Consider the following 25,433-nt stretch of genomic DNA (forward strand, 5'->3'; position numbering starts at 1 on the left):
CACCCAGGCGCCCCGATCCCAGAATGTTTTTAAAAAGCTGGGAGCAGGGAGGTGGAAGTAATCATACATATGTCAGACTGGTTTCTTTCACTTAGTAATATGCATTTAAGATTCATCCATGTCTTTATATGGCTTGAGGGCTGATTCCTTTATTTATTTATTTTTTTTTGGTGAATACTCTTCCATTGTATGGATTTACCAGTTGGTCTATCCATTCACCTATTGAAGGATATCTTAGTTCTTTTCAGTTATTGACAATGATGAATAAAGCTGCTATAAAGATATTTGTGTGTATGTGTATACAGAAGATTTCAAAGAAGCTGGATAATTATCTAGGAGTGTAATTGCTGAACTGTACCGTTTTGCATTTCCACCAGCAATGAATGAGAGTTTGCACTGCTCCGGATACTTGCCAGCAACTGGTATTGTCACTGTTTTATTCTAGCTCTTCTAAATGGTGCATAGTGTTCTTGCATTGCCCCAGTGACAAATGACATTGAGCATCTTTTTATATGTTTGTTTGCTATCTGTACTTCTTTGGTGAGGTGTCCAGATCTTCTGCCCATTTCTTAATTGGGTTGTTTTCTTAATGTTGAGTTTTAAGAGTATATTTTGGATACAATTCTTTTACCAGATATGTGTTTTGTGAGTATTTCCCCAGGCTGTGCTTTGTTTTTTAATTATCTTACCAGGGTCTTTTGCAGAGCAGATATTTCTAATTTTAATGAAGCCCAACTTAATCAGTTTTTTCTTTCATGGATTGTACTTTTGGTGTTACATTTAATAACTCATCACCAAAGGTCATATAGATTTTCTTCTATGTTTTCTCCTAAAAGTTTTATAGTTTTGTCTTTCACATTTAGGTTTATGCTCCATTTTGAGTTTTGTTTTGTTTTTTTTTTTTTAGAGAGAGAGAGTGTGTGAGCAGGGAAGAGGGGCAGAGGTGGGGAGGGGGAGGGAGAGAGGGGGTGAGGGAGAGAGAGAGACAGAGAGAGAGAGACAGAGAGAGAGAGAGAAAGACAGAGAATGAATCTTCAGCAGGTTCCATGCTCAGCGTGAAGCCTGACACGGGACTCAATTTCACAACTATGAGATCATGACCTGAGCTGAAATCAAGAATCAGACCCTCAACTGACTGAGCCACCCAGGCACCCTATTTTGAGTTAATTTTTATGAAAGATCTATACAGTCTGTGTCTGGGTCCATTATTTTACATACATTAAAAAAATGTTCCAATTGTTCCAGTACCATTTTGTTGAAGAGATTACCCTTCCTCCATTGAGGGCTCATGCATCTGTCAAAGATCAGACGACTATACGTCTGTTCTGTTCCATTACTAGGTGTCTTTTCTTTTGTCAGGACCATGCTGTCTTGATTACTGTAGCTTTACAGTTAGTCCTGAAATCAGGTAGAGCGAGGCCTCCAACTTTGCTCTTTTTCAGCATTGCGCTGGTTATTCTGTCTTTAATCTTCCCATATATATTTTAGAATCAGTTTTTTTGACCTACAAAATAGCTTGATAGGATTTTGATTGGGATTTGCTTCACTCTATAGATCAAGTTGGGAGTCTTCCAGACCATGAAGATGGAATATTTATCTGTTTCAATATACTGTGATTTCTTTCATCAGCATTTTGCAGCTTTCCACATACAGAACGTTTATGTACTTTGTTAGATTTATACCTAAGCAGTGTGTGTGTGTGTGTGTGTGTGTGTGTGTGTGTATTGTAAGTGGCGTGGGGGTTTTCTATTTCAAATTCTAATTCTTTACTGCTTATATATAGGACAGCTTTTGTATATTGATCTTGTGTTCTGCAGCCTTGCTATATTCACTTACTAGTTACAGTAATTTTTTTTACAGATTTCTTTGAGAATTTCTATATACACAATCATGTCATATGTGAGTAAAGTCAGTTTCATTTCTTCCTTTTCAATCTGTATATCGTCATATCTTTTTTTTTTTCTTATTGCACTAATCAGGACTTCCAATACGACTGAATGGAAGTATTGAAAGAGCACATCTTAGCCAATCTTAGGGGGAAATCATCCAATGTTTTACCATTAAGTATGATGTTGGCTGCAGGGTTTTTGTAAGTGTCCTTTATCAAGTTGAGGAAGTTCCCCTCTATTCCTAATTGGCTGACATCTTAGTTTCTTGAGGAACTATCACTTCTCCATTCTCAGCTCATGTGGCCTAGGCCCCCTGCCCCTAGCTCCATGGGCAGGCTTATTTCTAAGACCTGGCCAACCAGAGCCTCATGTCTTCCTGGTCAGAGTGACTGATCAGGATGAACAGGATGCGACACAAGCCAAAGCAGCTAAACATCAGATGACAGAGCTACTTAAAAGGAGGCAAGATTTTTCTGCTGGGGGTTGCCCTCACAACAGGATGTGAGCCAGAATCTGTTGGCAGCCATCTTGCAGCCACAGAGGAGGAAGCTGCCAGAGAAGGGACCCAGCTTCCTGGAACCAGGAACCTTTGGCCCTGCCCAATAAGGATCCTGAGACCCAGAGATAGGAAGTGACTTGCCCGAGGCCTGAAACAGGTTAGCAGTAGAATCTAGACCAGAACCAAGTTCTCCCAATTCCCTCCTCATCTTTCCCTAATTCTTCAGCATCTTCAGGACACAATTCCAGCTCTGCTGCCAGCAACCAGTCCCAGGCCTCACTGTCCTTCAGTTCAGAGCTCCCACTACTCTACACCCTTTTTACAGCTAATGCTAATTGTTTACTATGTGTCAAGTACTGGGCCAAACCCTTTACATCCACAATTCTCATTTAATCTTCAAAACCACTTGAAATGATTCTTTCCACTTTATAAATAAGGAAGGTGAAAGGTCAAAAGACAACCCAAGATGGGAAAGCTAGTAGGTTGTAGGGCTAGGATGCAAACCCGTAGGGGTTTGATTCTCTGTGACCACAGTTTCTTAGGCTGTTGCTCACAGACCCCTAAAGTGTTCATGCATACATTTTGAGGGGGCAAGCACTGAACTCACTAAAATTAAATGCAAATGTATACATCTCTGCATTTATCTGGAAATGGGTTCACATATGCATATATATTTTTCAAATTCTCAAAAGAACACATGATTCAAAAAAGGTGGAGCACTTCTGTGGTCTGTGGTGAACTCCTTGGGGCTGAGAAAGGAGCCTGGCCCAGAGCAGACAGCTCAGTGAACTCAGCTGGGTGCTGCCATCCCTCCATGAGCTCTAGGAACAAATTCCAAGGGACTCAGGTCCCACAGAGAAAGCAGGCAAGCCCACAGGGTCTGGCCACTGGGTTTCTGGTTTGGCCACAAGAAGCCCCATATCTGCGGTCAACCTCCTTCCAATCAGCTGATCTTCCTGTTCTCTCTTACTTTCCCCGAAAACATTTGGACGCTTACTACATGCCAGACACCGTGCTAAGAGCTCTTCGTGTGCCATTTCATTTAATCTCCACAGCAACTGTGCAAGGTGAGTCATACTGTTATTCTCATTTACAGATAAGGAAACTGAGGCTCACAAAGGCAACTGACCTGCTTTCCTTTATCTGGAGTCTGATGGGGAGCCTTGTTCTCACATATAAAAGTCTGCCAGGAAGGGATGCCAATCGGTTCATCTCAGAGAAAGCAGCCCCAGTGGCTGACCGGGCCTGGCTGTTGGCCAGTTTTGAAGCCAAATGGCTGTGTCCAGGAGCTGCTCACTCTGAGTAGCTGACAGGCTGGCAGCAAGACCATTTCTCAGAGCGTCCCGTTTGGGAAAATGCGACTTCGCTTCTGGCTCGCTTCACCCGCTTGGTCTGATCTAGACACGATGCAACTGTTCGCAGAACGAGCCGCACCACCCTCTGCCAGGCTGACCTGGCCTCCACATGCAAAGCAGATTACATCAGAGCCCCCAGCGGCCCTCCTCCGGGAGCACTGTGGCTGGCCAGAGGTGGGACTGAGCTGGCTTCCAGTCAAATAGTTTTGTGAAGGAAACTATGAATCCTCTGACAGTGTGTGCACATCTGTTTTATTTTTTAAAGCCTAAGCTCAGTTGAAAAGGAAAAGATTTTGAAAAGAAAGAGCAAGAAAACAAAAGCCTTCAGAACTTCTCTGTTCAAAACAAACAGTGCATACAGCCCCACTGCAGATGCCTAGGTCCTTCTTAGTTCCTAGTATAACAACAATAATGCAAACTTCAGTCTTGATCTCCAGACGAAAAGCTGGTGCCTCTCGGAGGCTCTCCCCATCCTCCGGTGGTAGCCGAGGCTGGGGAAGCCTGGGGAGGGCTGGGCGGCGGTGATGCACAGGGCCCAGCATTTCTGAGTGGGAAGGCCCAAAGGAAACCCAGGCCCATCACCCCGAGGCCCAGTCACGCACACTATGCAATTTCTAAACCACTGTCCTCATTTGAAACCAGAAAAACAAGAAGGAAGAAAAACTGTCAACAGCACCATTTGGGGGTTTGGTCCATCCAAGGGAGGTCTTAGAGGGTGCTTTCTACCAGAGATCTCATTCTGGTAGATCTGGCTGAGAAGCCAGAAGCCCACTGCCCTCAGCTGGTCCAAGTCTTCATCATCGTTCCCTTAAGTGGGGGTGCAGATCTTCATACTGGCGCAAAGGTGCTGGTTGGACCGAGTCAGTTTGCAGTAGTATGTATGGGGCCGGTGACCAGGGCATCGGGCACTCACAGTTCCGAGCACCTCATTCATCCACTCCACATGTATGTACTGAGGGTCTATCATATGCCTGACATTAGGCCAGGTGGCGGGAGGTGCACTGGTGAACAAGATGGATATGGCTCCTGCCTTCACGGAGCCCACAGACCGGCAAGGAAGACGGAGGCGAAGGCGCTGCACAAAGCGAGGACAGATGAGCAAAGGACCAGATGGAAAAAGAAGCACAGGGGGCAGTGAGAGAATGTCTGACAGCAAGACCTCGCACGGGCGAGGGGTTCACAGAGAGCTCCCCACAGAAGTGACACTCCGACTAAGATCAGACTGGGGGCTAAACAGAGAGGAAGAATTCTGAACTGAGAGGACAGCACATCTGGGGCCTGATGGGGCAGAGAGGGGGCATCAGGGAAGAGAAGGAGGCCAGGATGGATGGCTGAAGCCTGCGGAGCAGGGAAAGGGACAAGAGAGGAGACTGGAGGGGTGGACAGAAACCAGACCCACCGTGCAGGACCCTGCAGGGAAATTAAGGTGCTTGAGCCTTAGCTTAGCTGGAACTGGCAGCCAGTGAAGCAATTTAAACCCAGGAAAAGATGTATTTGGTTCCACCTGCTGTGAAGAAGGACCGTGCAGGCAAAAGGATTGATGGGCGGGATGGTTCGGGAAGAGGGGTTTGGACCGGGGACCAGGTGCCTGGGATTGAACCCTGGCAGGGCTCCCAGCCCAAGGGGACAACAGATCGCTATCCGGCCACGCACAGGCAAGGGGTACTGCTTACCTGGTTAAACCTCCGGGTAAAGGCCACAACGTTGGGGGCGAGACTATGTTTCTCCTTCTTACTCCATCCACAGCTGGCTAGTTCCTAGGAAGCACAGAGTCAATTTCAACAGCGATTCTAACACACAAGGGACATCTAACTGGAATATGGACACAAAGGTGGGGAAGGGCCAAAGCCCTGGCCATCCATATCTTCACCAGGGTGGGTCAGTCTTCTCCCCGTCCTCTGGAGAGGAGGGCTGGGTCTGTAGATGGAGGTGCACCCCGGGACCCCCAGGAGTGAGGATGGAAAGTAGGACACTTTGCCCCATAACCCTGGCCACATTTCCCAGGACTTCTGTGCCAAAATATTCTTAACCACAAACTGCCTCCTCTGCCAGTTCCCCTGGGACCAGAAGTCCCTTCTGAAGGTAAACTATCTGCGAGAGGGCATAATGTGTTAGCTAGAAAGACCCATCCTCCCAGGTGAACTTAAAAATTTTAAAGTGAAATATGGATAAACGATTTCAGAGTTCATTGGCCATGTGATACCCTCCACTCCTGGCATGAGGGAACCTCCTTGCCCCTGCCCACTGTAATCAGAGAAGATTCTGGGACCACCTCACACCCCTTCCTGAAGTCAGCCCCTCCCCTATCTCGTACAACCAACAGGGGGATAGAAGGAGAGGTTGCCTTTAACATCTTCTTCAAGGGCCTCGTCTCTTTTCCAACAGGTTTAATGTTATAATTTGAATAATCAAATTATCTAAATTTTACCCATCTGTGAGGCTGGTTCCTACCCAAGGGAGTTAACAGGAACACTGTAACAGGATGACTTGGGTGCATAAGAAGACCAGAGAAAACCCATTATCCAAGGGCCAGCGTTCTCAGCTTGTGGCTTGGGAGCGCTGGCGAAGAACAGAATAAAGGAGGCAGACGAAAGTTCTCTATCCCTAAGTTACAAGACCTTCTTTAAATTCATATCAGGCCTTGCTATTATTAACAACATTTTTTTTTTTGCCACACATCTGGAACTTTAATAAGATCTTTAGGGAGAGCCAGCTGCCTGGCAGCGGGAATAGGGGTCTACTAGGCAGTCAGGGAGGGCAGTGGGAATGGCCAGAGACAAAACCTGTTGGCCGAGCAGCTCTGTCTGAAGTGCTGTGCCCTTCAAATGCATCTCGGGACCCAACTCTATGCCACAGGTGCTGTGTGAATCCTGGCTGGAGGCAATGGACAGCTCGGGATATAAGATCAATGGCCTGGACTTGAAAGCACTCAGGCACCAAGCGGGGGCTTTGCACTCTGCTCCTCTCCCGGCTGTCTCACTTCTGTAAATGCGCCATTCTCCTCCTGGTCACCCACATGGGAAAACACGACCATCTTTGACCTTGCCAGTCCTTTACACCCTCACAAGGCAGACCCCAAAGAATAGTAATGACAAGGACGTTAACGAATGTTAACGAACCCATTTATCAAGAGTCCCCCGCACGTCAGGGGCTGGCCAAGGCACTTCACCTGTTACCTCATGTAATTCACACCACATCCATTTAGCAAAGAGGAAGGGGCTCAGGATCCATCCTCTTGAATGAATACCTTGACTCATTTCTTTTCACGAGCAGACATGAACCTCTTTGAGATGGAGCATTCACCTCTGTTTACCATGATTCTCCTTGTTCCAAAAATATGTATTCAACCTGCCTCAGTTACATTGACTTCTCCTCCCCTTTAGAACAGATACTTTAATTATTTTGCAAATGTATATCATTGCCCTTTCAAAGTTTAATTGTGAGAACAAGAACCTCCCTCCTCTGTGGATCCCAGAACCCGTCCTGGAAAGCAATGGATTATAATCAGATATAAGAGAGGTGTTTCAAGGACTGAGGCATGGTTGTTGCCCAATTTCTCGTTAATAGTCACCCCTTTGTTTTTTCCTGAATTCTTTAATAAACAGCAAAAGCTTTACACATATACATGTGTATGTATGCACGCACAAGTATGTGTTTATGTGCACACATTAAATTAAGAGTCTGTAATCTTATTTAGAATTAGACAGACCCAGTCACATCCTGGCCTCCACACACCAGCTGCATGATCTCAGAAGACAACCTTCTCAGACGCTCAGTTTTCACATATTAAAATGGGTATCATATTGTATTTATCTGTGAAGCTCATTAAATAACGACTAAGTGAGATCCAGACACGCAGGGCACGGAGCACATAACAAGTAGCTGGCGAACGTTATCTACCTTCCCCTTCCCAGGGTCGCATTGCTGTCAGACTCAGCGCAAGCTCCAAACACCCTCCACTTCCTCCCACACCGTGCTCCTGTTGCAATCTCAAATTATTAACAAAATCTATCACGATTTCTCTCTCGCTTTGCTGATGTCATGCAGGCAGGAACCAAAGCAAGTACTTAATACATCTGCCCTAAGTTTATTTGATTGGAACATTTCTAAGACCCTGGTTCAAAAACTACACTTCTCAGGGTTTTGACGATTCCCTAAAGAACCTTTCACGCTGAGAGACGCGTAACATTTAAAATGAAAACCTCAACAGAGTGAAACATTGTGTTTGAGGGGTTCCTTGATGAAACGGAAGGAGCGAAGGACTTAAGAACCAAAAGACCTTGCCCTGAATCCCGCCCGGCCACTTACTTCCGAGGCGACCTCAGGCAAGTTAACCTCTGTCGGCACTGTTTTCATCGCTGATGAAACAGGGACACCGAAATTAACTCCACAGAATTGTGGCAGAGACTGAAAGAAGTAACGCCTGGCAAAGGAGGTTACATGCAGGGCACAGGTCTGGCTCACAGCGGATGCCAAGCCTCATCTGTTGAATGAATGGAGTATGAGTGTTCCTCGGGGTTGAAATCTCCCAAATTCAGGGCAGAGAGATTTATCAGGACGTCAAAAGAAATAAGACCGTTCTATCTGCACTAAAACAAGTCCTGGGCCCAACCTCCTTGGCACTGTTTCTTCTGTGTTTGGCCTTATAGGATTACAAGAGATTCCATCTGTGTGAAGTGGGTTTGGAAAATGTGAAGTAATAGAACAAAACTCTTCCAGTCACTAATGCCTAAAAAAGGTCTATGCTATGGAACTGATCTGAGTGTAATTAAGTTAAAATTGACCAGAGGAGACAGGGCTGGTTCTAGAAGGAGACAAGGGGTTGGGCTGAGGTTGGTGGCCTTGCATCCTGGGTGAGCCACCCGGCTGTCCCTGGGCCACCACACAGCCCCCTCCCAAGGGCACTGGGGCCCTGATCGCACCCTGTCTGTCCTTGGCTCTGAGTTCTCTGCTGAGGTCAACTGGATGTGAAAGGAGAGCATGAGCCTGTACAGTCCTTTGCCAGCTTCCTCCGGGGCCTCTCTTCTGTCATGTGGATGCTCCCTGGCTTCATCAGGGAGAAAACAGGAGCTGTGAGAAGAAACCTTTCTGCCACCAAATGTGCAAATTCACTTGCGTCCTCTCCCTTCCTTGGCTTCAATGGAAGAGCAAACCTATCCTCTCGGGGACCCGCTCTCCTCCTGGGCACTGGACCCCGTCCCCTCCCCTGCTCAGCCTTGCCCTCCAGCCCTCTCTCTTCCCTGCACCCTCACCTCCTTCCTCTCCGCGAACAATAATAATAACAAGGAGAGTCCTGCTGAAAGACATCTTTTCCAGGCTGTCAGTACCGCTTCCCTCCCCACCTCCTTCCCAGCCCCCTGCTCCACTGACCCTGCTCTGTCCCTTACTGGTGACAGCTTCCCAGCAGGAAGCCCCACCTGTTCCCGCTGCCTGTACCAGCCCTTCAGCACCATGCTCTCCGCTCTCTGTTCTCCGGCTGTGTTCTCGCTTCTCACAACCCTAGCCTCAGTCTTCTTTTCTGGCTGCTTTTTTCTTTTCTGGTACTTCCCCCCCCCACCCCATATCCACCTAAATCTGTCCATGGTCTTCTGTATTCTTCTCCGTCCACAGTCCTCCCTGGAAGACCACATCCACCTCCGTGGCTTGCCCCGCACATCTGTGCCCAGCCCGGTTTCTCTCCTGAGCTCCAGACCAGGATATGCAGCCACCTCTGGCCACACCTTCCCCAGTGTCCCACAGGGACCTCAACGTCAGCGTCAGTGGGCCTGGAACCGAAAAGGAGTCTGACCAGCTGCCTTAAATGAAAAACCTAACAGCATGAGATTCATTTAGACACCCATTCTGACAGTCAAAGGAGAATGTTTATTACAAAGAAACCGGGGAAACATTACTAACCAATATAGAAACAACTTTTACCTACGTGACACCAAGAGTCAACACAGCTTGCAGCTCTCCCTGTGAAGCTACCTGGGGCCACACTGCCAGCAAAGCCACCAGCTGCCAGCCTTGCGCGTAGGGGTCCGGGAGTCAGATGCCTGAGGTGGCCTGAGAAAGGCCCGACCCTGACCGTGTCTGGGGCCAGTGAGGTAAGGCTCTAGAACCTGGGGAGTGGGACAAGTCCTCCCCGGAGACCCTTGCAGGATCTAGGCCACAGGAAGTCGGTGCCAACACAGGGGCCTTCCGCACACGTGCTTGATCCGGACTGCAATCTTTTCCAAATCACGCTCCTAAAACATGTCCACGTGGAACACGCATCGCGTGAAGGAAAGGTCACGAAGTCTGACTCCATGGGCTACCACCAGGCTGCCACTGGCCACAGGCACCGCATTACCAGCTTTGCTCAGTGGCGACCCTTCTCCGTCCTCCCCCCTCCTCCCATTCTACAGTCTAGAACCATCTTCAGAAGAACCTGTGGGACAATCACACTTAGTCAAACTAGTTCTAAAAACACCCCAGGGAGTAGACGACCCACTGAGGCAGTCGGGGGAGACAGTACCAGTTTGGGGGCTGGGAGTGGGGTCTGACTAAGGGGTAAGGCATTTTAGGGCCTAGACTCTGGTGACATGGTTAAGAACGGGCAAATGACGGAGTGGCTGCTGTGTCCTTCGAGGACCTTCAGACCTTGTCACCCCCGCGGAAGTCACAGTAGCAAAGGTGCATGGCATCCTCTTGTCCTGGTGTGGAAGTAGGGGTCCTGGGGCTGGAGGTAGGAATGAGAGATGCTCCATGGGGGCCTCCCACTTGGAACCCAGGAGCGGGGCTGGCTCTGGTCTCAGGAGTGAACGGGGAGGGCACGAGGGTTGAGAAAAGAGAGACCCTGGAGTACAGCAGTTAAGGACTCAGATGGACTGGGGCTGACTCACAACCAGCTGGCTGTGTGATCCTGGCCAAGCCACTGCCACCCCCAGGGCCCGACCCTGCTCATCTGAAAACTGGCAGGGACGGCACCTCCCTCACGCGGTAGTTATAAGAAGTAACATATAACTCGCTGGCTCAGTCAGAAGAGCATGTGACTCTTGATCTTGGGGTTGTGAGTTCGAGCCCCACATTGGGTGTAGAGATTACTAAATAAATAAATCGTTAAAAAAAGAAGTAAATAAGGTGATATTTGTCAATTGCTTAGAATAATGTCTGAGACATTATAAGTACTTTCAGTGGGTGTCTTAAATGAGGGAAAAGGCAGCACAGGGCAGGTGGGAGCAGGGGCAGATGATCCAGATCAGCAGAGACCCTGGAGTCTGATGGGGATAAGGTGCCCAGAAGAGCAGTCCCTGGGCAGCCAGACTCCAACTATGCCTGGGACAAGGACCAAGGCCCAGACAGTAAGCTTTACTGACTACCGACTTTGTGCCAGGAACCGTGCTAACACCTGGCACGTGCTGAGGGTCTCGTCTCACCCTCACAGGACCCTCAGAGTGGGCACGGTTGCCATCACCTTCCATTTCTAAGTGAAAAATGACACAACGAGCAGGTGACTGAATGTGCCCCGGCCACACATGCAGGCGATGAAGAGGGTGAGGCTGTCCTCACCAAAGCCAGGACAGAGCTGCGGGCCTCACGTGGGACTCCAGCAGGCTCCCAGCCGAGAGAAGGGGTGAAGGATATGAAGGAACAGACCAAGGCAGGGGCTGGGCTGAGGACGGCAGCGTTGCCAATGTGGTTGGAGCAGAGCAGTGGGAGGAGAGGTGGTAAGAAAGGAAGCAGATGGGAGGCCAGGTCATAGCCCGGCCTGGAGGGCAAGTAAGGACTGGATTTTATTTTATTGAGTGGGATGGGAAGGCAAGGGAGCGACCGAAGAGGTAGGCTTCCAAAAGCCTCCCGCATGTGTTAGGTAGGTCTTATTGCCCGGATAACACGAGCAAGAGAGTGGCAGAGTGGATGTAAACCCATCAAGTGATCTTCAGCTGGACTGCAGTCTAGTTTGTACTATAATCGCATGCATGGGGTGAAATGTTCTCACAGGAGGGCAGTTCACTTTAGTAATGTGAAACAAACACCCGCCAGGGGCTGTGTGCGGAGAAAGGGAGGAGGCAGGGCCCAGGGAGAAATGAACATGAGGGCCTCCAGAAGGCCTCGGAACCCTGGCCAGACAAACCACAAGAGGGGGACAGAATCACTGGGGACAAATGGGTGCCTTCCTCGGCGTCAGGGTATGTGTCTGGGGGACAGAGGTCAAGGAAGGAGTACAGTAATTCATCTTTCTCAACTTTCAGTCATACTAATTTCTACAGAATAACAACTCACAGCCACCACCTCTTCATCAAATCCTCAAACTACCGTGCTTAGGACACATGTAGATTTAGGGTCATGAAGACGATGCAAATTTCCCAAACACTCCCTTTCCAGCCCTAGTCCTGTGCAGCTCTGCACAATTAGAAGCAGCTGTCGACGCGGCACAGCGGCCAAGTGCAGCCCTGTGAATGGTCTCCCGTCCATGTGACAGAGAAAGGGCCCCAGTGGACAGAACGGCCAGCAGCCCCCGGCGGCTCAGCTCGCTGGATTCCCAAGCCGAATATGAGGCCCACGGGGCCACCCGTTCCTTTTCCACTCTAACGCTGGGGACTGTGCTCAATTCCCTTTCTCCATATTCTTGGGAAATGCTTTTTCCAAGTAATAGCATTCAGATGTTCGCTTTTAGAAAACACTACACTTTGGGTTTTTTTGACTAGGGACCTAGTAAATGTTCATGACAGAAAACCTGAACAACACAGAAAGCCTGTAAAATAAACTATAAGCCATGCATTAGCCTCAAACCCAGAGAAACCCACGTTTGGTTAATAATAATGGCAAGAGTAACAATAGCTAACGTTTTACTGAGCACTTACTAAGTGCTCATCATTTCACAACTGTTTATCCCGTTGCTCAGTGTATTCTCACAACAACCCTAGGAGATAAGTACTGTCACTGCCCCATTCTGCAGATGAGGAAAGGGAAGCTTCGTTGGAAATGTCAAGCAGTTGGCTCAAATCCTCACACGGGGTCAGCGTGAGAGCCGAGACTCACACCCGGGTCTGCCAGTCTCAGAGGCCTGGACCCTTAGGCACAGAGCACCTCCATCGCCAGGGCGGTAGCCGCTCCCCACCCACGGGCACAGGGGCACACACACGTGCACACACGCTCGCTCACTCCCTCGAAAACCGAGCTTATGCCGTACCCACGGTTCCACACGTGTTCTTGTCCATGTTACATACACCACCTCACATCACCCCAGCCCTCCTTTCACAGAGCTCCTGGGACCGCACCACACCCCCTAGAGATGATCTATCCTCCTGGTCCCCTCCAGGTTTCCCTCCGAGTTCTAGGAGGAAATTTTAGCTTACCCTTTCTCTCTGCTTTGGTTTCCCACAATATCTCATCTGCTGCTATTTCCACAGTGGTTTAAATTCAGTAATCACAGTTTTTGACACAATCAAATCCTTTTTTATTTTAAATGTTTTATTTATTTTTGAGACAGGAGGGAGGGGCAGAGAGAGACGGGGACAGAGAATCTCAAGCAGGCTCCGCGCTGGCAGCAAAGAACCCAACAGGGGGCTTGAACCCACGAACCACGAGATCATGACCTGGGCCGAAGGTGGACACTTAACCAACTTGAGCTATTCAGGCACTCCACCATCGAATCCTTCTTAATCTTGACCTTCACATGCTGCAGAGGCACCCTGAACACTGCTGGAAACACAAAGTGAAATTTCTGGAAGTACCTGCTTCATGCGAAGACGCAGGCTCGGACCCGGTCTTCACACTGCCTTCCATTTTTTGGCCAACGAAAACTTCTCTGTGTCTGGTGAGCATGCTAAACACCACGTCGGAAACTGGAAAAGTTAACTCAGAGGTTCCAGGGCCACATAATTTTACCAGTGAGCCCTCACAGACTTTTAAAGAACACCTCATTCTTATGCTAAATAATTTATTCCAGAGCACAAAAAGTAACGGAAAAAAGCCCCAAACCCTGACACCTAACAAAGACAGAACAAGGAGGAGAAGTATGACCCTGTACGACCTAGCAGATTTGTCTTAGAAACACAAGAATAAGCTAATGTTTCGAAGACTGTTAACATAACAGCACATCAATAAATCAGAGAAGAAAAATGTGATATGATCCTCTCAGACGCCGAAAAGTAATTAGCAAAATGCAACACTGATTTGCGATTTTAAAAAGAAAAAAATAAACCTCTTGGAAGCTTAGTAACATGTATCTCAAACCAACTGCCATCATCATACAAGGCAGAGAAGAAAGACTGCCAGAATTTGAATTAGGATGAGAAAAAACAGGTGGCGCGTCGAAGTTCCTTGTCTGAACCACAGAACGTGGAAAATGCCTTGAGTGACTTTCTTAATTCTCCTCAGAATGGTGCGTTCATTACATCCAACGGACCTTCAGGCAGCAAGCTTGACTTTCTCGTGGATCCCTGGCTGAGGAAGGCCTACCAGCTATCACCCAGCACTGGCCAAGAGAAATATAATGCAGGAAGGGAAGAAAAAATAATACACAAACAGGGAGTGGGACAAAACATAACAGACTCTTAAATACAGAGAACAAACTGAGGGTTGCTGGAGGGGTGGGCTAAGTGGGCAAGGGGCAATGAGGAGGACACTTGTTGGGATGAGCATTGGGTTTTCTGTGTAGGGGGTGAATCCCTGGATTCTACTCCTGAAATCATTATTGCGCTATGTGCTAACTAACTTGGATGTAAATTAAAAGAAAGAAGGAAAGAAAGGAAAAGAAAAGAAAAGAAAAGAAAAGAAAAGAAAAGAAAGAAAAGAAAAAGAAAAGAAAAGAAGAGAAGAGAAAAGAAAAGAAGAGAAAAGAAAAGAAAAGAAAAGAAAAGAAAAGAAAAGAAAAGAAAAGAAAGAAAGAGAAATATAATGCAATCCATGTATTTTAAGTGTTCTAATAGCCACATTTAAAAAGCGGGGGGAAAGGGCCCCTGGGTGGCTCGGTCAGCTGAGCGTCCGACTTCGGCTTAGGTCATGATCTCACAGTTCATGGGTTCGAGCCCCATGTTGGGCTCTGTGCTGACAGCTCAGAGCCTGGAGCTACTTTGGATTCTGTGTCTCCCTCTCTCTCTGCCCCTCCCCTGCTTGCACTCTGTCTCTCAACAATAAATAAATTTTAAAAAAATTAAAAAGGGAAAAAAACAGGTGAAATTAATTTAGTAATTTATTTTCCTTAATTCAATATATCCAAAATATTTATCTTTTTGACCTGCAATCAATATAAAATATAACAAATTACTGATGAGATTAGCATGCATTCTTTTTTTGGACTAAGCCTTTGAAATCTGGTCTGTTGTTTACACTTACGGCACACTTTAGTTTGGACGAGCCACATTTCAAGTGCCCAGTAGCCACATGCAGCCACCATTTTGGACAACACAGTTCTTACCAATATACAAAGGCGTGACATTAAAATCAAAGGAGGGGTCAGGGCAGAAGAACAGAAGACAAGCCAAGAAGCCCCATCTGCAGGGCCAGTGTGAGGTGGGAAGCCAAGCCAGACAGCTCAGAACCAGAGAGCAGGGTCAGCCCAGGACAAGCAGGAAGACCGAATGGTGATAAACCCACACATGACTGACCTAGGTTCTTTATGTCCCCATTACATAAGGTCTGCCCCCACCTCCACTCCCCTGTCCCCCCCAAAGGGAGCTGGAGCTTGTCACTAAGAGGTCAGGTAGACCAGCTGCAGCTGTTAGAAGGACTTGGGTTACAGATGGAATGACATAAATTCAGAGAAGATGGAGAAAGACACGTGCAGTTCACACGGGTGATGTCATGCTTTTATGGGAACTTCTTAAGTCAGGAGCGCTGGGTTCTAATCTCAGCTGTGCCTAAACCCCCTTTGAGACTCTGGACCAGTCCTATCCTCCGTGGGGGCTCAGTTTCCTGTCTGTAAAATCCAGTGGCACCGGATGGTAAGTTCCTCCCAGTTTTCCCATCCTGTGAGCAAAGAGAAGTAGAGACCACATGTCTGGCTTTATATAAAAACACTATTAAGTAAGACCTGCCTCTGGAGACTACGTGACTGCAGTGGTTTTCTTTCTCCAAGTGTTCTGAGGGGGTGTGAAGAGGATGAGTCTGAGAGGCAGTCACGAAGGGGTAAGAGGCTCTAGGCACCACGCTGTCCCACAGGGATGGAGTGGACATGACAATGTGATGAGGCAGGAGACAGGAAACAGCTGTGGGGGAGGCGGGCTGGGGGCAGATGGGGACCCATGACCAGAAAAACACACAAATGACCAGTGCAGACTCAGGTTCCAGAAAGAGAGAAGGGGAGGGAGCAAGAGAAAGGGGAGAGGACAAAGGGAGGGGAGGGAAGAAGAGGAAGAAGGAAAGAGTGAGAGAGAAGACAGAAAAAGGCGTTCAGAAGCGGAAGGGTTCAACTGCGGGTGGGGGGGGGGGGACCGTGGCCATGAGAGGTACCTCCAGCTGGAGCAGGGAGGAAGAGAGAGATGGCGAGCCGTGCAGGGCAGGAGGGGGACTCAGGAGAGAGAGGGACAAATGGAGCGTCCCGCATGTTTTCCACGCTCTGGAAGGCGGTCTCGGAAGGCCCACATGCCAGGAGCACTCACAACCGGCTGCTCAGACACCAAGGAGGCAGCTCTGGCCACCGAACACCTGGGACCCATCTGGGGAGGCTGAGACCCAAATCGCTGGCCCCAACCCTCCTCGGATGGGAAGAGAACACAGCGGGAAACACAGAGATGACCAACCACTGGCCCCACGGCTCTTCCTCATTTTGCGAGGCAAGCGGGGTCCTTTCAGAAAAAGCTCAGTCCTGTTCCCAGCCTCAGAAGAAGAAGAATAAAACAGCAGCAGCAGCAGCTAACAGCCTGCTTGCTATGCGCCAGGCGTGAGGCTAAGTACTTTTCTTACAGCATGTCCCGAAATCTTTAACAATGGCATCCATCAGAAAGAGCTGTCATTTTTCCAGTAATCTCTATACCCAACATGGGCCTCGAACTCACGCCCCGGAGATCAAGAGTCGCGTGCTCTTCCGACTGAGCCAGCCAGGAGCCCTGGGAAGGGCTATTATTGCCCCAGTTTACACATAAGGAAAACTGAGATTCAGAGAGGATGACTGACTCGTCCAAGGTCACACAGGAAATAAATGACAAAACTGGGATCCATACCAGGTCTGCATGGCTCCAAAGCTCGGACTCCTAACCACTGTGCTGTCAGCCTGGCCGAGCACTGTTACCACGATTTGCCACCCACACTTTGAATAATACTGACCATCTACAAAGGGGATAGCACCACAGGGGTTACGGAACGAAAAAGAAGAGAACTACAACGAACTGCGTGTTTCCGACATTCTAGGCGCCATGCAATGTACTTTTATCTACTGTATTTGGTCTGGGTCTCAAAGTGAAACCATGAAGTAAAATGCTATATGTTCCCCAGACAGTGTTTCATTAGGCATACTTGAATACAAGGGAAATTTCTTTGCAAAACAAAATGTCTTTATACACTTAGACTTTTCCAGGCCCCCTTTTTCAGGAGGCAATAGAAGAAAGTATTAACATCCTACAGAGAAGATAGTATATTGAGCCCTGCAGAGATGCGCGATTTTTCTGTCATTACTAAAATAATTCCGTGTATATTTTTTCTTTGTTACTGAAGTAAAGCTGACATACAACGTCCCATTAGTGATGCATACAGTGGTACAATCTATCCATGCTACACGTTACTCAAGTGTACAATACTCACCATGATGAGTGTACTTGCCTTCTGTCACCATACAAGGTTCTTACAGTATTACTGACTCTACTCCCTGTGCTATACTTGTAGATTTTACTATCCCACTTTACAGATAAGGCATCGGAGGCTCACGGAGATGAAATAATTTATGGGAGTTCATCTAGAGAGCAAATGGCAGACACCAGAGCCTGAGCTTTTAATACAAAAAAGTCCCAGAGGGACACTGAGGTATGAGCTAAGACAACCAGACGGGGCCAGGGGTTGGACAGACTTCCCTCCAAAAAGACGGATGGAGGTGGAGAGGGTACTATAGAAAATCACGAGCCTGGAGGTTGCACAGGAGCTCAAGGCCGTCCCGGCCCTAAGGACACCCTCTGCCCAGCTCCCTGGAGCGTCAGGCTGACTGCAGTACAGAGCAAGGCAGAGCTGCAGAAGGGGCCACGGGCTAAGTGTCCACTCATCTGAACAGTCTCACTCAACCCATGACACTGAAAGAGTCTTCCCCTCACCCCCAGAACTTGCTTTTTGACGACAAACAGCCTGAAGCCCCTGGCCAGAGCAGGATTTGGAGAAACAAACCACGACTTTGATAGATTCCAGCAAGGCTACACAGTGGGATATATTACAGGGGTGCCGGGCTGTTCTGACATTCCTGCTGTCTGACGATGACCACAGATGGCTGGTGCACAAGGAGACCGGGAGGAACAGCTTTCAGAAAAGCTATTTCCTCTCCTGAAAGGCTAAAAGGAAAAACCAACCTTTCAAATATTTGATCTATACAGGGATACTTATTTAAATTAAGTGTGAGGAAACCTTTCAGACACTGAAGCCACAAGTAAGCCTCTGATGGTGTGAAACCACCTTTTATAAGACGGAGGGAGACCGTGGCTTGGGTCCCCCACCCTGGGGCCTGGCCAGCTTCTCAACGCTGTCCCCAGCCCCCATCTAATCGGTAATACACAGCCAGTCTCACGCAGTGCCTCCTCTGTGCCATGCACTGTGCAAGGCTTGGAGACAGAGCATTGGACAAGGCATTTGCCTTCTAGTAGAGAAGACAGGCATTAATTATGAACGTGCTACTTGGCACCTAAGGACAAGGACAGAGTGTGATGACAGTGTAACAGGAGCTGGCCTGGTGAGGAGCAGGGACTCACCCTGAGCCGGGTAATAGACAGGAGTATCATGGAAGGCAAGCACACCCAGTAGAGAAAAGCAGGTGAACGGGCCTGGAGGTAAATCTGAGGAATTTAAATCTGAGGGCGGAAGCCAAAGCAGGTAAAGCAGAGGAATGGGGAGGGCCAGGAGGAGGGCTGGGGAGGGATAAGCCAGATCTCACAGGACCTGCACTCCCATCTTGAAGTTTTGGGACTGATCCTAAGGGGAAACCAGTGGAAGTTTTGAAGGAGCTCAGTGATGCAGACAGAGATTTGAAAACTGCAGGGTGTGCAACAGAGTAGGAGGGAGCAGATGTGGGTACAGAGATGTCCGCTGGGAAATAAGCACGTAAACTGGAGACGAGGCGAGAAGGCAGCCTGAACTGCGAGGTGGCACTGGGGACAGAGAGAGGTGGAAGGTGGGCAGACGGGGTTCAGGGACTGACTAGGAGCAGACAATGTGGGAGAGAGGAGCCACCAGTAAGAGGCGCCACGTTTCTGGCCTGACCAGGTCAGGACCACGGCAGGATTCCGGGGAAAGAATCAAAGGTCTGGCTTGGGGTGTGCTGTGGCTATAGGGCCTACAGGACTTTGGCTGCTGTTTATTCAGCTTCTTGAAGGAAGCACTGCTCTGCAGGCCTACAGACCAAGTCCTAAGAGTCCTGGGTGTGGCATTCGAAGCCTCCACACTGGGGCCCCCTATCGCTAGTCTAACTTTCCACATGCCTTTCACCTCTCCTTTGCTCTAGCCGAACCAACCTGTTCACCAGTCTCTGCACGTGGCCACTTTCTCCCCAGTGGCCTTACCTGTTCAAGCTGTTCCTTCTCCTTGGAATGCCCTTTCTCCTGATCTTACATCCAAATTATACCAAGCCCTGCAGGCCACAAACAAACAGGACCCCCTCCAGAATGCTCTGCTCCCTGCCCCAGCTAGAAGTATTGGCTCCCCTCCCAGACAGCACTTAGTCTGTCCCCTTTAATGTGGCCCTTATAATTACTTATACATATTTCCCACCTTTCCCACTGGACCAAGGACTCCTCATCTGTTCTGCAGTCCCCGGGAACACCAGGCATGTGCTAAGTGCAGGACAAATGAATAAGCACCATTCCAAGCAGGCCCCAGGGATGCCTAAGGCAGCCATAGGAAGGCTGTGTGGAAGAACATCTCTTCTGATTACATTTAAACCTACAACTCCACTCAGAGACCTCAGACATCTGGCTCCCTTGTACGGCAGCCTTTCCTCCAGACGCCACACACACTCAGGCTGCCTAAACCCTGACTTCAGCACATGCGCAGCTGGGACCGCCCAGTGCTGCTCTGGCCACCTCCACGTCAGAGGACTTGGCACCTCCCACAGCCTCATCATCACCTCCAGGGGTCACCTGGGGTCTGAAATGGACCGTAGGGGAGCTGCAGGCAGACGCTGGCCAAGAGGAGGGAAGGGCAGCCGGGTAGGGCTGTGCCCTGCAAAGTGGGGCAGGGTTGGGGAGGGACCGTGCAAATTCTGCGGTGCAGGGAAGGGCCTGGGCATAACAGTTTGGGAGGCCTGCCTTCTCCAGAAAGTTTATCCACAATGCAGAGGGGAGGGGGGAAAGGGAAAAAAACAAGAGATCACAACTCATTTTATGAGTAGGTTTTATCCACGAACCTCATATTTTCCACTGAAGGAAAAGCCGATCTGCATCTAAACTTTCAAGACCTACGCTCAAGAGAAAGAAACAATCTCCAGCCATAAATTAAAAGTTTGCTTTAAACTCTCATTTCCCAAGAGAGTCAGGGCTTCGGAGCCCTCCGTGCCCTAGCATTTGGGCCCTGCCTGTCTGCCCGTCTAGTCAGAAGGCAAACAACACAGGCTATTTGTAATGACAGGCAAACACTAATGAATTTCGGAGCACGTCTGGTGCTTGCATTTATGGATCATAAAATCATCTGGCTTCTTCTCCCCCCGTGCTGACATGCCAATGAGGCAACCCCAAGTATTTATAGGCAGGAAGGGGCTGCCAGGACCACTCTGTGAGAGGGAGGCTGGGGGTTGAGGGGGGATGGCTTGTTAGCCTTCCCATTACATGCAAACCCATTCTTATGCTCTTACATTCAGCCTAAACCTTGGCATGCAAAATCCCATTAAACAGTTATTTATTTTTTTAAACATCTTGGGGTGGGAAAGAGTCAACCTAACTGTCTCGATTGCCTACAGGTATGAACCTAGTCAGAAGTCACCAAAATGGTTTTTTAAATATCAGCCAGATATAAAGAAAGGATTTAAAATGCAGTTAGATTTTTCCAGTTAAACATACAATTTCCTTAATACACCCTACTAAATTCTAAGTGTCTAGAGGAAAAGTACTTCCATAAAACGTAGGCTTTTGGTCTGGGAACACCACACACACGCTCAGCTACCCGGGCAGAGCCCAGCCAAGGCGGAGACCTGGATCCAGCCACCCTGCCATGACCACCCGGGAGGAAGGGACCATGGTAGCTCTGGGACTCCTCCCACCCAGTGGAGATCTGGGGGCACCTCTACAGAACCCAAACAGCCCAGACTGACCACAGGCTATCTGGGGCCCTCCAGAGGCCAACCCTCATTTCTTAAGGAGGCACACATCAGGGACGTTCTAAAGAGTTCTAAAATGCAGAATGAGCTCCCGTGTTAGGGGATCTTTCTTGACCCCAAATAGCAGTGTGAAGTTCACTTCCTAATGGCCAGGTGTCCCCACATCTGTCCTAAGTCTGTGTGCAAGCAAAGTCCGTCTAAACATGGACAATTCGGGGCCATTAATTTGCAGGAGCCGTCACTCATTCAGGCAGCAGGCATCACTCCAGCAGGCACTGAGTCACTAACTGTTGACTGAATGAGAGGTATCTTCTATCAACTGTCAGGAAGCGAAGTGATTTGAAAAACGGAGTTCTCCAGATAGTGGAGGACCAACTCTTCAAGCACAGCAACTTTTTATTCAGTGCATCTGTGAAAATTTACCGAGCAAATACTATGTGCCCAGCACTGTGCCCAGCATTTGAGAGACAGAGACACTAAATATGGTCCTGCCCTGGAGTTTTAGGATCTAATGAAAGCTAAGGGTTCCCTACCCAGTAAAATGTGAGCAAACAATCATGTGAAAAGTTGCACACAATTTATCTTAACATTACATCTAAATGAAAATCTTTTCGGAGATTATTTCTCTCCGATGTTTTTCAAGCAAAAATAAAAAATTAGTACCAATGTCCTGAAAAGAATCAAAAGAAATCCAACTGTGCCAAAAGGGCGAACAGGAGCCATAATGCGGCTCCTGTTGCTGCCAGGCACCAGAGAGGCAGTTACCGGGAGTTGACACATGGAACCTCGCACAGGCCGTCGGGCTCTACCCCTGACCCCTGACATCGATTCACCTCTGTGGCCTCAGTCTTCCCATCTGAAAATGTAGATAATAACAGCGTCTACCTTATAAAATCATTGTGAATATTCAATGGTTCAATCTGTGTAAAATTATTAGAATGCTGACTGACACATAGTAATAAGCACTCAGTAAATACAGGTATAATTAATACTAGTAAATGCAAAGTTACTACTGTGAAGCCTTGACGTTCAACATACACAGTGCTGCTTGACACATGACACCTTGACATTCAGTCAACCTGACTTTTTTGTTTACCAACAGCTGCAGAAAACCTGACTCCCAAAGGAAGGCAGCGGCCCATCAGACCATCGCTCCAAAGCCCACTGATGAGAGTCAGCGAGTGTCAGATGTCAAGCACCAGCACCATCCTCCACGAGTTTTCCAGCTGAATCGATGCCACATCATTTTCTCTTCCCTGAAGCCACTGGGGAAAGGACTACAAAGGTCTCCTTCACTGATGGGTTGTCCCCAATGAAGGACTGTGAATCCAAACTCCCTCTTTGCATTTGACTGAGTAGCGCCAGCCTTCCAAAGAGAAGGGTACCGCTCCCAGGTGTCTCCAGATTTCTGCTGCTAACGGCTTAGCAGGACTCTGCCACGCCCAGGCTGCACAAATATTTCTTCCAGCAGCAGAAAGTTTACAGACTTGTCCAGCCCAGTCTCCTCTTCTAGAGGGTAGCATGGCCAAAACCACCCATTTTTCAGAAACAACTATAGTGGTGAATTGATTTACCTCATTCGCATGGCCAAAAATATCTAGAAAGCAAGCCAACTCATGAATGAATTCCTCTTTCTCTGTTTTGTGTATTTTCCTTTACTTTCAAAGAAAAAAAAAGTAGACTTTCAGTTTGAAGTTCAGTCAAGTACTTCAAGACTTGTCCTTTGGAGAGCCATCGAACTCCTGGGTACTCGAAGCAGCTTTCCGTTCTGCTCCATTTCACAGCAAAGCCTCCCGAGAAGGCTGGAACTCAAGGCCCCAGCACTGACAGCATCGCAGGCTTTCAAAGCAGGCTTTCAGGACCACCGCAGTCTTTGACATCAACATTGGCACAGAAAGTCCGAGCCACAGTGGCAGGTGGGCCTCCCGGCTTCATCAAAGCTGCAAAACCAGATGTGTCGCCAGACAAAGCAGAAGCTTCATCCACGCACAGATAGCCTTGACGTGCCTTTCGGTCAAAATTTAGCTTGGCAAAGAAACTGTTTGCCATCTTGAAGACTTGGAAGTTCCCCAAAGAGGTTCACAATGTAAGAATTCTTCTTGGATGTTGACAACTTGCAGGTAACAGATACCAACAGGAGCTGGATGCGCCGACGCTATCATTAGTAGTTTGTGCAACGCATTTCGAAAGAGACGGTGCAGCTGCTGACTCTTTCCATGACCTACTTCAAAATGCCAGAAGACAGGTCAGTTCTTCTAGAAATGATGTTGTTTGACACAGGAACTGCTTTAATCTCCTTCCTCTGTTCTGAGCCACAGCTCAGCCCCAGTCAGGTCCAAGTTCTGTGGTTTCACCAAGTTCTCTCCTGTCAGGAGCGACTTCTCTGGCAAGTTTGAAGGCTTTTGTGTTGGGGCAAGACCAAGTGTGGAGAAATGGCAGGCCTTTCCAGGTCAAGGCTTCTTCCCCACTCCTCCCCGCCACGCATCTTTGGGAGGTAGGTGCTCTTTCCCCTTTCCAGGCGTCACATGATCACTGCCAAGGGTCCTATTGCTGCCGCCTGAATTTGGGTTACGAAAGTTAGCCCAAAGATTATGTGAGCTTCACTCACTCTCTTCATTTGATGCTTCCCAACTTAAGCCGGGTTTGCCGTAAATGCAAACAGGTGCACAGAGTCATAAAGGTAAGGTACGATGTTATAAATTCTTTTCTCGGGGAAAATAGTAGACAACAGAACACAGTGACAATGAAAACTGTCATCATCCAGATGACGTTATGCTACCCTACACACTTTCAGAGTAGAATGATACCTGCATATAATTTGAGAAAAATAACGTATTTTCCCACAGAAGATAGTTTTCAAAATAAAGGAGGCTTTTGCTTCTGCTTATGATAAAGTAACTAATATCAGATTATCTATAAGAACTGGATAAAGTCGGGTGCCTGGGTGACTCAGGCAGTTAAGCGTCCAACTCTTGATCTCGGCGCAGGTCATGATCTTGCAGTTTGTGAGTTCAAGCCCTGGGTTGGCCGGGCTCTGTGCTGACAGGTGGAGCCTGCTTGGGATTCTCTCTCTCCTCTCTCTCTCTCTCTCTGTCCCTCTCCCGCTTGTGCGCTCTCTGTCTCTCACAAATAAATAAATAAAGGCTTTTTTAAAAATGAGGATAAAATAACAACAAAAGCCTGGCTATTTAAAGATGGACAGCCACCAAAGCCACCAGGATTTGAGGGCCCAAGACCCAAGAAGGAAGGGAAACACACGGAGGTGAACTCTACACTCACTTTTAATTCATCCTCTGATGAGACCTGTGTTGACAAAGGTGCAGACAGAACAACCGAAACCCTCACAACCCGCTGGTGAGAATGCAAGTGGGGGTGACCACTTCTGAAAACAGTGTGGCAGTATCTATTAAGCCAAACACACACATTCCTTACGACCAAGAAATTCCACTCCTGGATATTACACTCATGAGAAATACACTCATGAGAGTTTAACAAGCTGTGTTCACATTTGTTTGCAGCAATATGACTCATAAGAGCCCCAAACTGGAAACAGTCAGATATGCCTCAACATTGGAAAGGGTAAATAAAATACGGCCTACTCACATAATGAATGGAATACTATACAGAAATGCAAAAGGATACTACAACTCCTGCTAACGCAAAAACATGACAAATCTCATGCATGTAATGTTAAGTAAAAATAGGTAAAAAGCATGTGCAACAGGATTCCATTTATATAAAGTTCAAAAACAGACTGGACTACCGACAGTAGTTAGGGTAGAGGTTATACTTGGAGGTCATTAATGAGTTGGGAGGGAATGAAGCAGGCTTCCAGGGCGTTGGTACATTCTATATCTTCATCCAGTGGCGGCAGCTGTATGGTTTGTTTACTTTGTAAAAATGCACTGAGTTGCAACCTTAAGATTTATGTACTTTATGTATGTACTTTAAAAATCTCTTTAAAAGGGGCGCCTGGGTGGCTCAGTCGGTTAAGCGTCCGACTTCAGCTCAGGTCATGATCTCGCGGTCCGTGAGTCCGAGCCCCGCGTCGGGCTCTGTGCTGACAGCTCAGAGCCTGGAGCCTGCTTCGGATTCTGTGTCTCCCTCTCTCTCTGACCCTCCCCTGTTCACGCTCTGTCTCTCTCTGTCTCAAAAATAAATAAACATTTAAAAAAATAAATAAATAAAATAAAAATCTCTTTAAAAGATAATAAAAATGTGTGGGATGAAGCTAAAGAAATGCTTGGAAGGAAACTTACGGCACTATACACCTACACTAGAAATGA

General features: G+C 48.0%; 1 protein-coding gene across 12 annotated transcripts in view; it reads right to left on the minus strand.

Annotated features, from left to right (window-relative positions):
• Positions 1–25,433, minus strand: part of RALGPS1 (Ral GEF with PH domain and SH3 binding motif 1) — a 276,302-nt gene that overhangs the window by 173,624 nt on the left and 77,245 nt on the right. For all 12 annotated transcript variants that reach the window (XM_047829942.1, XM_047829936.1, XM_047829939.1 and 9 more), the window contains one exon: positions 5,417–5,500. In XM_047829942.1, coding sequence (XP_047685898.1) covers positions 5,417–5,500 — 84 coding nt within the window. The remainder of the gene's footprint in view (positions 1–5,416; positions 5,501–25,433) is intronic.

Source organism: Prionailurus viverrinus, chromosome D4, assembly GCF_022837055.1.
Source record: "Prionailurus viverrinus isolate Anna chromosome D4, UM_Priviv_1.0, whole genome shotgun sequence".
Lineage (NCBI taxonomy): Eukaryota > Metazoa > Chordata > Mammalia > Carnivora > Felidae > Prionailurus > Prionailurus viverrinus.